General features: G+C 40.9%; 1 protein-coding gene across 3 annotated transcripts in view; it reads left to right on the top strand.

Annotated features, from left to right (window-relative positions):
- The window catches only part of zfhx4 (zinc finger homeobox 4), a 75,919-nt gene that overhangs the window by 27,551 nt on the left and 31,873 nt on the right, over nt 1–16,495 (top strand). For all 3 annotated transcript variants that reach the window (XM_059524718.1, XM_059524719.1, XM_059524717.1), the window contains exon 4: nt 10,924–11,155. In XM_059524718.1, coding sequence (XP_059380701.1) covers nt 10,924–11,155 — 232 coding nt within the window. The remainder of the gene's footprint in view (nt 1–10,923; nt 11,156–16,495) is intronic.

Genomic DNA, 16,495 nt, shown 5'->3' with positions numbered 1-16,495 from the left:
GATTTGGTTTAACAGTATTTTTTGCATTTATTGTCACGCTGTCTTCATTATTAGACATGATGCCCCTAGAAAGCATCCAAACCTGGGAGGATATGAGGAAAAAAAAAACAGAAAAGGAGACATTGCCTGGTCTCAGCTGTTTGCTAATAAGAGTCAGTGCGCTGCAGTACCAGAGGACTTTGCACAGGTCCAAACGACCTTACACAAGCCCTCGCTTTACTTTCCAAATGCAAACATAACCAGAGGCTCACAAATGCGTCCGTTTATCCACTTACTCTCTGCAGGCATAAAAGTATGTCAGCACTCTCTCAGCCTCCCACTCTGACCCGACATCAGGGCCAGATTATTCAGACGCTCTCGTCTTTCACCTGCATACAGATTACAATGGGAATCTTTCAGGGGAGGGCGTGTGGGGGAGGGGATATAATTAAAGCATACAGACAGACGAGTGTGGGTGCAAACACAAAGCCCAGGCTTCAGCTAGGCCCTGCTGTCATTAATCCTCATAGATATTAATAGGTATTTCTCCCATCATGCCCTCCCCGCTCGTAAGCAGATGGTCATCTCCACACTGGCCCCACAGGACTAACGTTTGCTGACGGACAACTTAAAGCATTGTGTTAAAGTGTGGTGCCCCAGACACCCCTCTCTGTTTGGTTCTTTCCTTCTTTGCTGTTTTCTTTTCTTTCTGTCTTGCGAGATGAGTGGGGGGCCGCCATATGAGGATGCTCTGATATTAATAACCATATGTGATCTTCCTGTTGGCCCTGGGTCAGAGAGGCCGGCCAGGTCAGGCCGTTTGTCTCTGTGCAGGCACTGTGAAGGCTATTGAGGCTGACAGGTATGGGAACCATAACAGGGGAAATAAGACTTACCGAGCCCTGAAGGAGAGCTTGGCACTCCCAAAAACAAAGAGTGGCAGGAGTTTGTAATTTTTAGCCCTTTCCTTTCTTTTCCTCATCCTTTTCTCTTTTTTCCATCCTCCTTTTTTCACTCGCCCCCTTCACCCGTCCATTTCTCATGAGATTTGGGGCTCGGCTTAACAAAGGATGACTCACAGTTCTCTGATAAGGCCAGCCGTGGAAGGACTTGAATAGCAATAATATGATATTCTTGGTGAAATAGCTGGCTGAAGGTAATTAGCTTTGTTTTAACTCTCCAGACACAGACGGAGAGCAAACATACGACTTTGTCTGGAAAGCATTATTGGACAATAAATGTATGCCTGAACATCACATGTTCCCCTGAGGTCTCCCTTGTAACTCAGCTGAGATTTTTCTTTCACTGCTAACCTTTATTTTCCCAGTTATTTTAAGTAGCTACACGCAGGCTGCATGTTTAAAAAAAGAAGTATCGTCCCAAAGATTATTAGGTCAGTCAACAATTAACGGCAAAGAAAGAGAGAGAGTTTGCAGAAAAGATTGGAATTAAGATCAATATTGACGTGTGTCGTTTAATAAGAGCTGCGGCCCAGAACGGATGCCCGAGTGAAGACAGAGCAGCAGTCATGGGTGGCAGTTTTTGTTCACATTAACAGACCTGAATGCAAGAAAGCATTCCTCAAGTAATTGATTTTAAACATTAGGTGCTCACTGAATAGATAAGTAGAGTGTGATATTCGATTACAGAGCAAAGAACTCATTTAACCTCCTGTTCTTTCCTGGCCAGGATTTCCAACACACTATGACTTACCTCCCCTTAGGTTCAGCAGGATTAGACTGCTACTAGTAATCCTTAATGCTTTGAAATAGATCTGATAGAAGTCCCACTCACTTGTTTGGGATTACAAATGCTTTTTTCCACATTTAGTTAAATTAACCCATTAAATTCTCATTTTTATAATTGTTAAAAATAGTGATGTCAACGATGAATCCATGGTCGATTAATTGTCGATAAGAACTATCGATAATTAAAGCTATCGATGGTCGATTAAGCTATTTCATTTTGGGCTGTGTGCGACTCACATGCGAGTGGCTGTGAGTGACATTATATAAATCCATCATCATTCATAATGTACAAATTAAGCTTTTAATGTGATTTTAAACTTTAAAAGTACATTTAAAATATAAACAACACAAAGTTCTTCAACATGGAAAGCAATAGAAATGTAGTAGCTATGTCATTTACCCAGATAATTGTTTCATATCGGGCTCTGCGCAGGTCTGTGGGACACAGGACAGATTGGCTAGGCTATTCATTCCTACAACTTGTTAATATGTTCCTTCCTATGACTTATTAATTTGTGGCCACTGTCCATGTTTCATTAATTTTGTTCCTTAAATAACCCATGATTAAACTAAAATTAGGGAACAAATTAATAAATTGAACAAATTCTTAATTCATGGCCATGAAATCTTTCATTTCCCTTCTCAAATGTTTACTCCAGTAAGAGATGCGAAAACAGTGATAATAAAGTGAATGGGAATAAAATAAACCTGTGTAATTAGAGGGTTAGACAGTGAGGATTTAGGAAAAGAAACAATGCCTAAATATTATTGAATTTGTGTAAATTTGTTACCAACCGGAAAACCAGAACAAAGTGGTGATGCCACAGCTAAGAGCATCATTCACAAGTTTCTGCATGGACCCAACTAGCCAAGGGCACAGGTTTTCAAGCCCTGGGACAAAATGGGATGCTTTAAGAAAAATATATATCCTATATAAGTAATAGGCCTAAAATAAAAATAACAATTTGTTTTCATAAAAAAAATAAAAAAATAAAAGAGAAATATATCTGACTTAAGATTTAAAACAGAAGTGTGGCACAGCACAACAAGTTCACAGAAAGGAAAGGATGACACTGTGCATTCTGTTTGTTTGCTTTATTTTACAAAAGCACAAATCATCTGTTTTTATTGTGAGTGTGCAAAAATAAAAGTAAAAAATTTTGCGGATTATATCTTGTTCCAAAAATATATTTTTTTATGTTTCATCTGTTCGATTGCGCCGGCGTCTCGCAAACACACACCCCACCTATTTTAGCAATTCAAACTTACACTGCAGTCTGTTCATTATCAAAATAAAATTGTCAACCAAATATATAAAATGTTACACTGATCAGTTTAAATATACTGAGTATACCGGTCCACTCTGCTGTTATGCCAAGGACATTTTTGCTCATGTGAAGAGGATGATCTTTTCCGTCTATATGCGAATGCGTGTAAAGTACAACTCTAGTGTACATTAGAAATAATAATAGGAAACAGTCAACAAAGTAAAATGATCTCAAACGTACGTTGCGCTTTCTTAATTTGATAAAATTATCATAATCACATCTATTCATTTTACAATCCTGCTGTTGGCAATTTATTCAGACTAAAATCGCTTTAATTCGTGTGATAAAGCATTTTTTTAATTAAATTTTTTGAGTGGCTTTTGCACATCCTGTCATGCCGGTGACTTCGTGCCGCTGGAATAGACACATTTTGCAGTATTAAGGTTAACGATCAATCAATTAATTGATGTTTTTTTTAAATGACGAACGATAATGGAAATGATCGAAAATTGACATCCCTAGTTAAAAACCTTTCAGTGAGATCTGGATGGCCTTTTTGTTTAATGTAGTGTACTGTAATTAAACATTTCCAGTGTTCGAATGCTCACCTTAGTTTCCCCTTAATATCATGCTTAACTATATGCTGTCAAGCCTAATTGTTCACCTAAAGGTGCAGTGTGTTTAAAAAGAAGGCTGCTTGGTTTTTGTGATTCTCAGAGAACAAAGGCAAACATTTCAGTAATCTTCAAAGTGGCCAGTGGTATGTCGAGTGGACCGTGGAATGCAAGCTATGGCTAGGGATTTTCAGCGAAAAAACAATGGCTTTCCTTTTATGGGTTGTAACTGCATAAACTGTGGTTGAGGCATTAGCTGTATCAGTTGTATCAGCTTACAATACCGCAGTTTGAATTGATGTGTTTATGTGCATTAGAAGCACTAGAACATTTCGATTTGTCTGTATGTATTTAAGATTCTCAATATATCCCCACTGGCTCTTGATGTGTGGGTTAGTGGGTGGGTAAGGTGTTATTTACTTAGACTCTTTTGATACAGCACAGGTTAAAAGCATTCACCCCTACAGGCTCGACCCCTGAAGATCTTTGTAGACAATATGCAAAGCGTTGGGCTAAGAAGTGCTCACATTGAGGAGTGAGAGCAGCAAAGCAAGAGGCAGGGCTCTTTAAACAAGCTCCTCTCCGTGATCCCTGCGCTCTCTTCCTCCCTCCCTCTTTCCCTCCCTCCTATAATAGGATGCAAATCAGGGACCCTCCTCTATGTTGTTGTGGAAGGAGAGAAGGCAGATGGAACATGAAAGGGTTTAATGTTTAAAAGTATGAATAGGGAAAACACACGGCGGTGAGCCGGAGCTCATTCTGCTCTTATCAGATACACAAGGTGGGAGATTGTCTCATCTTTGCATGGGATTATTTTAAAGGAAAGATTTCAGCCTGTAGACCATGCATCATAATTAGTCGGAATGCCACAGTCTTGTACTGTACCAGCAGAGGGTCACATGCATGGATCATCGTTTCTTGTGCTTCCCACCTGAGACTATGAACTCATAACTTTTTGTTTGCATTAAAAACATATGCTGAGATGTGGGTGGTGGGGTTATAATATGTAAACATTTTTACTTATTTCGTTGCACATTGTTCATTTGGTGTAACATACAGAATTATTTTATTGTAGTTAAATAGTTTTCTAAATGTTTGTAACAGTAAAGTATTAATATTAGTTAATATAGTAAGATATTATCCATTAATTATTAAAAGTGTATACTGTTAAATTAAAAAATATATATATTATTAGCTGTACATGATGTGTTGTATTTAGTTAGTCTCTAGTGAGACATGTCACAAAAGTCTTACTCAAAATAAAGTGATGCCACTTGGACCAGATTTTGAACCAATTTTAGGCTTACCATTATGCTCAATTGCAAAAAAAGCTAATTTTTCATGATAGTGTGGCATAGAGATGATGGTGAAGCCTCTGGTATTTTTCACCTTCTGATGGAGACAGGCAAAGCTTTTAAGGGTAATGGTAAGGTCAGTGGATTTAATGGGAGTGAAGTGTCCAGGCGACAGATTTTAAATCACCATAATATAAATACACCTCCATTTTCATAGGGAGTTTGCATTCTTTTAAGGCAATTTGAGGAGCAGACGAACACTCGTGCCTGTCTTAGCAATCGGAAGGATTAGAGGAGTGAAGATTAAGGACTAGTTCTTAATCTTCCATATCAACTACAGAGGTGAGAGGTGATATGCAAATGGATTTTTCCATTGCTCCTGCTTCATGTTTAAGTCCAGTGATTCTATTATATAGACAAGAGGTTCATTTATCCGGCTACCAATCAGCAACAACAGGATGTCATCACCAGAGTCTCTGGATTTGTTTCAAAAACCTAGCTAAGCAGCATTCTTAAACATTATAAATGTGTAGTCCTGTCTACAGAGGCAGCTCGCTATATTGAAAATCTTTGAAATATGAGCATTATGACTTTTGTTTTTGTGTATTCAGGGTGCCAGTTAACCCACATTGTTCTTCTGCATCAGGAACTCTGCTTGACCCTCAACAGAGTCTGAAAGTCCAGTGGGAAGAGTATGTGATTTAGGAATACCGTTGCATGAACCCTGTAGCGTCTTAATGTTTTTCGTTCATTCATTTCTGTCAAATTAACATTATTGTAGGCCTGATATATGCCAGATCAACAATATCAGCACCACATGGAAATATTTATTTTCACGTGTCCCTCTTCATCTCTTTACAATTCAGCAAGAAACGTATGAAGCATGATTGGTTCCTAAAGCCCCGCGTGCTGTTTGCTTTTATAGTGAGCCAATAGGAATTGGTTCTTACAGCGATCAGTGAAATATTGTATCGCGGATCAATCCACATATTAAAAGTCTGGTAAAACACACACACTCAGACTTTGACATGATTAATACGAATGTAAATGTACATGAGAAGAAAAACAATATTTCCAAAGAAACACACAGATGTTCTTTTAAAACTTTCCGCAAACTGGCTGTCAATTCACAGATTTATGTGTTTTTGGTGGATTTCTGTTTGGACCACGCTTGGCTGGCCAACATTTATATGAACTGTTCCAAAGTTATGGCACAGACTGCACTGACTTGTTGAAGGCCTGATTGCGAACTGCAGTAGTCACAGTACATTGTAGCTTCGCAGAACGAGTGTCCTTGGAAAAATGGGGCGTATGTCGCCCTGTCCATTCCGAGTGTGATTACAGTAAATGAAATGCTGTGGATGGACGCTACAGCAGTTGTGGGTTTAGTCATTTTGGAGGGTCCCCGGGGTGTGTCCCGCTCTCTTTACTGCGTCTCCACAAGCCACCTCAGATGAGAGTGTGCTGCTGAAAGACACATTGTGCTAATTCACTTATTTAACTTGGCATCCATTTGCAAGGATGATTATTATTATTATTATATGACCTAAGCAGCTAACCATACAGCCATGCGCTAGCGGAATGTCCTAAGCCATAATTACATATGATAAACCAGACGGATTCGGAGGAAAAAAATAAATAGGGGAGGTAATTTGGGGCTCTTTGATGCATTCCTTGGGATTTGTTGAGGTAGGGAAGAGGGAAAGTAGAAAAGAGATGGTTTTTCGCTGTTGTTTTGTGCCTGTAGCGGAAAAGACGGTGGCCTTGTGTGCAATCTCTGAATGGAATGTAGGGGGCATACCTCTTGCAGAAGAATTTCGCTCAGGTTGCCAGCTCCTGCTGTACCCATGATATAACATTACATCTATGTCTCCAGGCTGAATAGCAGTTACTGGTAATATGTGTTTGGAGGGTGTCAGCATTGATGGAATCGTATACCTGGCCAGTCTCCAAGTAAGACTGGAATGTGTTTAAAATGCTTTGAGGAACAAAACAAGCTTTTGTTTATTTTATTTGATTTTTTTCTCGCTCGGGGTCTGGAAATAAGTTCCTCTTCGAAAGCATACAAACAAGAATTAAAAAAAAAATGTGCTGATAGGATTTATAAAAAAATACTCAAAAACCATTAGTACATGTTTTATTTTTGTTGGATTTTTTTCTTCACTAATGACCTAAAAAAATGTCTTTGATTGCCCTAATTTGTTTTCGTTTAGGAACAGCATATTTTTTAACCCTTCATTTTTTTTCTTTTCTTGTCTAAAGGAGTCTTGTCATCTTGTCAAGTAGAACGGAGCGAATAAACATCCAGTCTCAAACAGCCCTTATCCATATTCTGAATGCCACTAATGAGTCTGTTTTGTGACTGCAGGCAGTACAAATGAAACCAGTCTCCTACTGCCAACAGCAGACGGGCAGAGGGGAAGGCAACGAGAGTTGTTTTGTAATCATTGAAGTCAGCATAAATAAATAAGTCTCGTCAGGTTACGGAAAAAACACGCTCCCTGGGAATTGGGGCCTAGTTTGACAGGTGATGGGGAGTCCCTGGTGCTTTGATTTGCATTGTTTTGGCAGCACGGTACGATGGCGTCTTTGGTTTAGAGTCGCCCAGCTCATGCCTGATTAGGTCCTGAGAGCCCAGAGAGAGCAAGAGGTGGGTGTTCCTCCTCAGACCCCTGTGCCAGGGATCCTGTTCGGCTGGATGAGCTCTTTGGCATGCTGAGGGGCACCCCGGAATGATAAGTTAGCTAAAATGATTGGACCCCATGGGGTTTTTGACTCTTGGTTGTCTGCCAAATGCTAATCTAGAACAATTACCCATCAAAGGCGAGAGCGTGCCGCTATATTGTCATAGATAGCCTCTTCGCCACCCACAAGAACAGCACTTGGAACAGTTTCAGAGATTTTCTTAGCGCTTGACAGAACCACCGCGCAATTTATCCTCCAGTTTTCTTCTAAACCAAGTCGAGGTGAGAAAAACCAAAGTCTTATTCTTTTTATTTATTTATTTTAGTAATAAATAGGCCTTCTTTTCTTTGCTAGCAGCATCCTGACTTTTCGGTGGGCAAAATCTGCTACGGGGTGCCACAAACATTTTGAACTTTGCAGGTAGTATATAACGGCTTTGTGAGTTTGGCGGTCCTAAAAATGGTAAGCTTAAACCTCATAAATCAAAAACCCCAGGCTCAAGTCTCTGAACAGCTTGCCCCGGTGCCACAGGGGTCTATAAAAGAAGGAAGAAAAATACTTGATTTCAATATAGGTCTTAAACAAACAAAGCAGGAATGCTGATAGTGAATAAATTAATATTTTCTAGAGTTACGCACTCTTTCGGCCTTTAAATGTTAGGCATGTCTGCTCGCATTGTATTTTATTAGGACCATAAAAATGGATACTCGGCTGCGATTGCGATTCAGAATAATTTAAGATGTGTGGTCAGCCTCGTTCACATACAACACAAATCTATTTCGTATTAGAATGAAACTATTAGTAATGGAGGCTACTAAAAGAGGCTACAACTCAGGAAAAGATGCACATAAATGCAATATGAGGATATGAATGCAACAATAGCTAGCCAATAGCCCTTGAGCAAATGCTTGTTTATTAGTGATAGTTATTCATCCTAATGAGGTTTAGTCATCATGCAGAGAAAACAAATTATATTGCTGTTTTTCCCAGAAACCATCTTAAGTCTAAATGGAATGTTTTGTCTTTTGTTTCACTACCCGTATGACTACCTAAGATGAATTTATGATGCAAAGGTTCCCAAGACATCTGGCTCTAAATGAGGAATTAGATTGATCTCATTTAGTTTTTTTGGGAAAGGTTGAGCACACTCTCCTCTTAATTTCCACACAGATGAGGCCTAAACTGCTACATGTAGCGGATGTCCTAAAGTGTAAGTTAAGCCGGGTTTGAGTCTGTTTACATGGAGGCAGTTCATACAAGTAGTCCTGCATGTCATCGAAAGGGCTTCCCTTTGGAGAGAAACAAAGATAGCTGTAATTAATGACCTTGAATCTGTGCCAAAAAGGCTTTCCTCTGACAACTTCAACTTAATTAAAGCTTAAGACGTTTCAATGGCCACAGAGAGCCCCTTACCCTGCAGACTCGTGAGAAAATTTTGCCGAGTTTATGAAAGAAAAGATGTGTGCTACCACTGGTGCCATGACTCTAATCCCTGACAGTCCAAGAATCTGTTTTGTCAAAAGGTTTTCTTTTAGCCGGCTCACACCTGCAGGCACGCTGGTACTTCCTTCAGGCTCGTAGAGGGCCGGTTTTGTGTTTTAGCGGAAGATCCGATAATGGAGGCCTCACTCGGCCTTTTGTTTTTACGCATTGTTCATTAGTCTGGGAGTACTGTAGGCACACTTGATATGCTTGGCTTGCCTGGGGAATGGGGAGGGAAGAGGGACTGTTTGCAGGACTGGGGGCTTTGTATGTGTGTTAGATGGAGGGGAGGCCTACTATGGCCTTGCATGGTGCACTGCTGCACAATTTTAATGCAAAACTTAAAACCCAAATTAAAGTGCAGAATTGTCAGGCAGGGCTGAATGCAGGAGCCCTGCTGTTTGAAACACATTAGAGTTGAATAGAACAATACGCAAAGCTGGACAGTTCGGATTTCGCCTACAAAGCACTGTTTTAAATACTTTCTCTCTCCTTCTGTGTCTAGCCTCCGCTTGGAGTCTCTTGTCAGAATTAACAAGCTTAGGAAGCCCCACCAGCTCAGTGTGTGTGCGTGCGTGCTTGTCCCCTAAAAAGACCAATCCAGTTTGGGTTTTGTTAAAAGCAGAGGGGGAAAGAGGCAGTTCACCTTATTCGTACCAGTTGACCCACTGCTAGCCAGAACGCCAAGAGAAATAAAGCATTTAGGTGCAGTTTAATAGCTGTAAATAGTGGTGGAATTAGCATGAGAAAGTAGCCAGGATTTCCTCTTAATCTTTACCTTTGTGTGTGTGTGCATATTAAAGCTGGGTGACAGAACTAAAATACTGTTAATATTCTAAATTGCCTATCTGTATTTTAGCAGTTATTTAAAAAACAGATTTATAGATTTATAGAATTTAGCATTTAAAAATTTTTTTTTTTAAAGTTTTTAAAATGTTAGAATCTGCCTTCAAAACATTAACTGCATGGTGGCAGTAAAACCACTGTGCGATTCTCTCACACACATACAGTGGGGCCTGAGTAACAGGGGTCTTTGTGTCAGTGGAGAAGAGAGAGAGAGGCCACGCGGGGGTTTAGCTTCCACTCTCGTCCACTAATGCACCACAGGCCTTCATAAGCCTCTCTATACATACAGAAAGCAGCATGTGAATATTTATACTACATAAACCTGAAGTTGCGTGTATGTGTGTGTTTAAACTGTTTCACAGCCCTCCGTAGGCCTTTATGAGGAGGATCGAAGTCGAGGTGCCTCTCTCCTACCGAATGAAGCTGCAGACCTGTGGTAGTTTTATAGCCAAGGCCTGGCAGATTTGTTTTCTTATCTTTATCACTGCACAGATAGTAAATTACCCCCACCAGATCCCATCTTCTTTCATCCCCTTATCCCTTTCTAAAGTTGGACAGTCCAGACTTAAAGTTAAGCTGGACTTTTTGTCGCGGTAAATTACTCGTATGTCCTGGATTACGCGATGCCAGGCGGAGACGCGTTGGCTCGTCTCTCCCTCTGCACCTCGCCCGCTCTCCCTCGTCTGTCTTTCCTCATCGGGCAGCCCCTCTAAAGCACTCGGCTTTGACAATCTCTCTTTGTTATCAGTATTTATGTTTGGGACAAAGCTGGAAGGAATGCATTTCATGTCGGGAGATTATTATGGGGGAAAGGAAGTATCTGTTTCATGTAGGTGCTGTCTCAACCCGTGAAACAAACGAAGGCTGTAATTTCATGTGAAGCGTATAGCCCCTAATGAGTTTTTCCCCTTTCCCCTCTCTCTCTCTCTCTCTCTCTCTCTCTCTCTCTCTCTCCCTCTCTCCCTCTCTCTTTCCATCTGTGCTTGCACCTCCTCCCCTCCTGCAGCACTTGCTAAAACAAGAGAGTGCGTGTAACTCGGAGTCCTGCTACTACTACTGCGCGTTGTGCGACTACTCCAGCCGAGCCAAGCTGAACCTGCTGCAGCACCTCCGGTCGGTCAAGCACCAGCAGAGCGAAGGCCTCCGCAAGCTGCAGCTGCACCAGCAGGGCCTTCCTCCTGACGAAGACAACCTCGCTGATATTTTCTTCGTCAAGGACTACCCTCCGAACGAATCCGGTGAGTGCACCATTTAGCCCACTCCCATAGCACATACCTCCTCCCTCAAACCCAAACCTGGAGCACCTCTTCTCCAGATGTAAAACATGCCAGCTGCCTAATCTCCCTAAAATGAACATGTTGTTCCCATTACGGACCGTCTTTTTATATCAGTACCACACTCGGCCCCATACGCAGTGACATCTTTAGCAGGCATGCAGAAGGTTATGAAACTCTACCTTGGGAGGATCTCACAGTGAAATTCTTCCCCCTGGAGTGAGCTTTAATTTCCTTTCTCATGACCAAAGCAATTTGGCTTTCATTTAAAAGTTTTGGAGCTGCCAGAAGCTAATAAGTGTAACAGGACTGTAAAACATTCAGAGACGCAAACCAAAAAAAAAAAAAAGATTAATAGTTTTATTTGAGAGGGACTTGTAATTTAAAACATAAGAGCGAGTCAGGGTCCAATGTATAATAATGCCTACGTTAATGCCACACGACCAAATGAGCACTTAACTTGTTTTTGCTTTGCCTGACCTGGCCGAGGGAAACGACTAACACGTTTTCAATGGCATTCCAAAGCTGAATTAATCTCTGTTCCCCAAAGTGTCCTGTTTATATATGAACTCCAGAACCAGATGGGATTAAACGGAGAACCATATGTGAAACTTCAGCTCCAAAACTACCCATATTGGAAATAAACGAGTGTGTTTTACATTTGGCATTAATTATATCTGGATCAAAGGTGCTTCGGAGTCGGGTGCACCAAAGGACCAGTTAGATAAATCATTATTTTACTTTTAGAAAGACAACCTACCTCTGTTGCGCACACACACACACACACACACACACACACACACACACACACACACACACAGCCTCACTTTTCTAACCTTTAAATCATTATTTTGCTTTTAGAAAGACAACCTACCTCTGTTGCACACACACACACACACACACACACACACACACACACACACACATACAGCCTCACTTTTCTAACCTTCTGTCTTTGCATGTGAATATATTAATGTTAACATTATTTGTGCTTTAAGTACCAGAAAACAACATTTGTATCCCACAGACTGCTTTATTTTTGGACCCCTGCTAGTAAACACCATATCATGTGTATTTTCGTTTCAACATATTCAAATTCAAAGGTTATTATAAAGGTTTTTATGAAGTCTCACCTTCTCCTCCTAGCGTTTCCAGCTATAGCTCATGGCTTTTATATTTACCCCAGTCCTTCAGAACAGCGCTAATGTGTATAAACTAACAGACTCATTCAGAATTTATGCTTGCCGTTTAACGACCGTAGTTTTTTTTTCCACTTGTATGAACGTCAGACCAAGCAGACGAGGTGGGCGGACTGCAGACAGAGTACATTACGGAAAAGATAAACCCTTTGTCGTTGTTTTTTGGTGCTCTAGGTGGACTCCAGAGCAGCTAATGTTTTGATTATACACAACTACTCTTATTTCAGTTAAAGAGTAACTAGCTTTAATAGGTTCGAGCCTAAAGCGCAGCGAGTAGGGAGAGTTAGAGGGTGCCGTTAAACTTTGTTTTTTCTTTACAGCTCCAGATCTTAGTAGGAGAGAGATTATTCAGGTAGTTTAACCCTGTAATCCTAATGTATGAAGTGCTTTCAAACAGACCCAACACTGGCGAGGTTAAGGAAATGGATCGCTGGCACCAGATAAATCGCAACTTATTTTTGTTAATTGTTCCACCTGGCAAGTGTAAGCGGTAAATAAATAAATAAAAAGTTTTCCAAATGCCACCGCAGGAGGGAGGGGAGGATAAATTGGCAGGGCCAGGGGGAGTCTGCCCTCCCCGTGACACAGTGCCCAGTGCGTTCTCAGGACCGGCCGGGTGCCTGCGTGTATGTGATGGTAATAATTTGTGTCTCTGCTCCAGAGAAAAGGTCCTGGAGTAAGCAACATTTCAGCCCTCGCTGAATTACAGCTCTATGTTAAAGGGAGCCGGTTGGTTTTCGTGGGTATAACTCCTTAGTTTAGCATTTTCTGGTCATTAGTCAGTTTCATGAAGAGAGGGAGAAAAGGAAGGAAGAAAAAAAAGATTTATTTAACTGCTGACCTGTATCTTTCTTTTAAAAGCAGCTCCGTGGAAACTCGCCAAATAATTATAAAACCATTTGGAAATAAAGGTTAGAATCCCATTGACTTCATGTACATGTGAATGGATTTCGTTAAACAATTCTGATGCCATTTTTAAGATGTAATTAAGGGGAGATTTTGTGGCGCTTATGTTGGTTAAATAAAGGAGAAATGCATTAGTGCCAAAAGCCACACTCAGCAAACTACAGCCATGCTGTAGCACGAGGGCCATATATCCGACTGCTTATTGTTTAATTAGACTACAAAAGCATGCCGAAAAGGGTTTGCGCTGCAGAAATTCACCAGCGTTGTTTTTGTTGATAAACACAAAGCATTAAAACATGGCCTTGCACACAGTTTAGACTTGCGTTGTGTATATTCCGGTTTTAGTGGCAGGATTGCTGCGGTGCGTGATAATGAATCCGACCTCTACGGGCCCAACGTGCTAAATTAGCCAAACGAGACAAAGTATGGCAGATCTCTCGCAGTGCGCTAACAGTAATATACCCTCCTAAAGAGTCTATATGAGCCCATCCTCCCTGAGAATCAGACTGCCAACTCTCCCAGGGCGACTGTAATTCCCTGCGCTCCGGACCCAGAAGGCTCATCATTTACTCAAGGTAAACATCATGAAGCTGAGACTTTGGAAAGGCAGTGGGGTTGTGTGGTTAAGCATGTTTTTGAAGTGGCGCCCCTCATTTGTAAATCACAGTGCGGCGTATATGTGGCCCCTACAAACTCATATTTTACACAGATGTGCAATACGCAAGAATGTGTAAAATGCGACAGGGGTTTGTTTATTAGCTTCTTAATTATATTTACATATATGATTTCCATTCTGGATTAACTACTGCTTGGAATTTTCTCATAAAGCTTAATCTATAATCTATAGCTTAAGTAAGGCTATTTGATTATTGATTAAGAAATTATCTATTGTATGACTCTTTTTTGCATTGTATTATGTGATATTTATAAATAAATATTTAACACATTCGTATTTGTGATAAAAAGGTTAAATAACAGCAACAATGTCTTTGTGTGTGTGTGTGTGTGTGTGTGTGTGTGTGTGTGTGTCCGCGTGTGTATTCGCATGTATTTTAGCCCTTAAAGAAAGACAAAAGAAGAAAGCACTATTATTGCTTGTGTGTGGAGTGGGACCTATTTCTCTGCCTTGTACCTTGGCCTGTAAAATGCCTGATGGGCTTGTTGATGCATAAAGGGGTTTTTTGCATCCTTGGATTACTTCTCCATTTTGTCGTGGCTCTCGGAGAGGAGATGGGATCTTATGGAGGTAATTATTTCTAAGAGTCTCCCCCACCACACTTACCCCCCCCCCCTTCCATGTGTATTAAAACTAGACAAGAAGAGGAGACCTTTGTCTGGCAGGGGCTTAAACAAAAGGCCTTGCTGACTTTAGAGATGAACACGTCTTTAAATGCTGCTGCCGGATGGGACCTGAGAGAGCCCCGCATGTCCCACTCTTTTGTTTCATCTGAGTGATAATCCTCCAGGAGGTTTGCAACCAGGGCCAAATTACCACCAATGCAGTGAGAACCATTTTCATGGCAGCTGTAGGCCAACAACATGCACTAATGGACATGCTCTCTGTCTCTTTCTGATATAGATTGGCATACAAAAGAGAGCAAAAGAAAGACGCGTTTTGTTTTAGCCTGACGCAAGCGTGTATATGAAGAGGACTGCGGGCTTTGTTCGGTTACACTCTGAATGTGATCCTCAAAGCTGCTCTGTTTTTCCCTGTGGTCCCATTCTCATCCATCTGCATTTCAGCGCCATGACAAGTTGTTTTAACTGTTATAATTGCTCGTGTGCCCTCAAGGTAAAAAAAAACAACTAAAAACATAAACCGTTACTTTTTAAGATCGCATCCCAAGACAGTGTTTCCAGGGTTTGTGGCCATAATTTGTAGCCATTACATAAACTGAAATGGGAAAGCAGTGAAGTGAAAGATATGACATACAGCCAAATCGGTCTCATCATTCTGTTAGCCATGGGTGATGTACTAATGCAAGGCCATCCATTTTTCCTTTGATTCCTTACACAAAGCAGGAGGCACAGAGGCGGCCACATTCCACTGTGATTAGACGGAGACGGGCCAGGCTGCAGGAACACAAGCCTGCGGTGTTTTTTCACTCCCCTGCTATCGTACCTGAGGAAAGTGTTAGAAAAAAACAAATTCCCAACAAGATAGAACAGCAGATGTTTGTTTGTAAGATTACCAAGTTTTTGGTGTAAAAATCATTTCTACAGTAAGCGGTGCCATCGCAGTGATTGCAAAGGAATGCTTTTTCACAGAAAATAGGCCATCCCTCATGAAACACGATCTTCACCAAGAGAGGCTTTTTGTTGATGGACATAAATTGTCTCAGGAGATCCATAGCCCGACCCCGAGTTTATATTGCTGTATCATTAAATGGAGACAATACTCGATGCTCGAATCATTTTTTTTTCATGTCATAATAAGTCAGTTATGCGTATGTGTGTTATTATTTTTGCAAAGAGCAGTGATTTTACCAGAAAAGCTCAAAACCATTTTTCAGATGGCAGGCCCTCAAGATTGAGTAATTTCTGAATAATTCCATCCAATGCTATCATAATTATTCTGCGGTTTCTGCGTGCAGAAAGTCCAAAATTATTTTCGAAAATAGCCAGTTAGTGCTTTTGAAAAGACATGCTTTAGAACCAGCGTCCCCGGTTGTTTTTCTTTCAACGAGATGGTCCTTTAGAAAGCAGTGATACAAAAGCTAAATTGTTACCTCGTGTTTTCACAGGCTGTTGTGGCCACTGACAGTTAAAATTAGCAGAAATTGCAATGATTATTCGCATTAACATACCTGACTTTAAACCATTACGCTTATTTAAAGTCAGAGGGACGTGTTCTTTGCATACTAATGTATTATTTCACTTCATATGGAGTTTTTTTATTTATTTCGTCAGTGGCCGTGACAGGTAGTAAACAACCAGGAATGTGATACCTTAAGAAAAGCATGACAGTTTCGATTTACATACGCTTGAAAAAGTAGGCCCTCTTTTGTTTGTGCTCAACAATGCTAATAAGCCCTGCATAGAGAGCAGGCGGCTAAAGGGGCCGTGTTTTAGTAAATGTACAGTACACATGACCGCTAAAGGTGTTAGCTGACAGCCTACAGAGACTTGATCTGGTCTTAATTCAAACAGGGAAAGGGAAATTGCTCTGCGGCTTCCTCATTGTGTGGTGACTCCACTG

Source organism: Carassius carassius, chromosome 35 (assembly GCF_963082965.1).
Source record: "Carassius carassius chromosome 35, fCarCar2.1, whole genome shotgun sequence".
In the NCBI taxonomy this organism is placed as follows: Eukaryota; Metazoa; Chordata; class Actinopteri; order Cypriniformes; family Cyprinidae; genus Carassius; species Carassius carassius.
The sequence above is the reverse complement of the archived record's forward strand: the minus strand, read 5'-3'. Positions and strand labels throughout refer to the sequence as shown.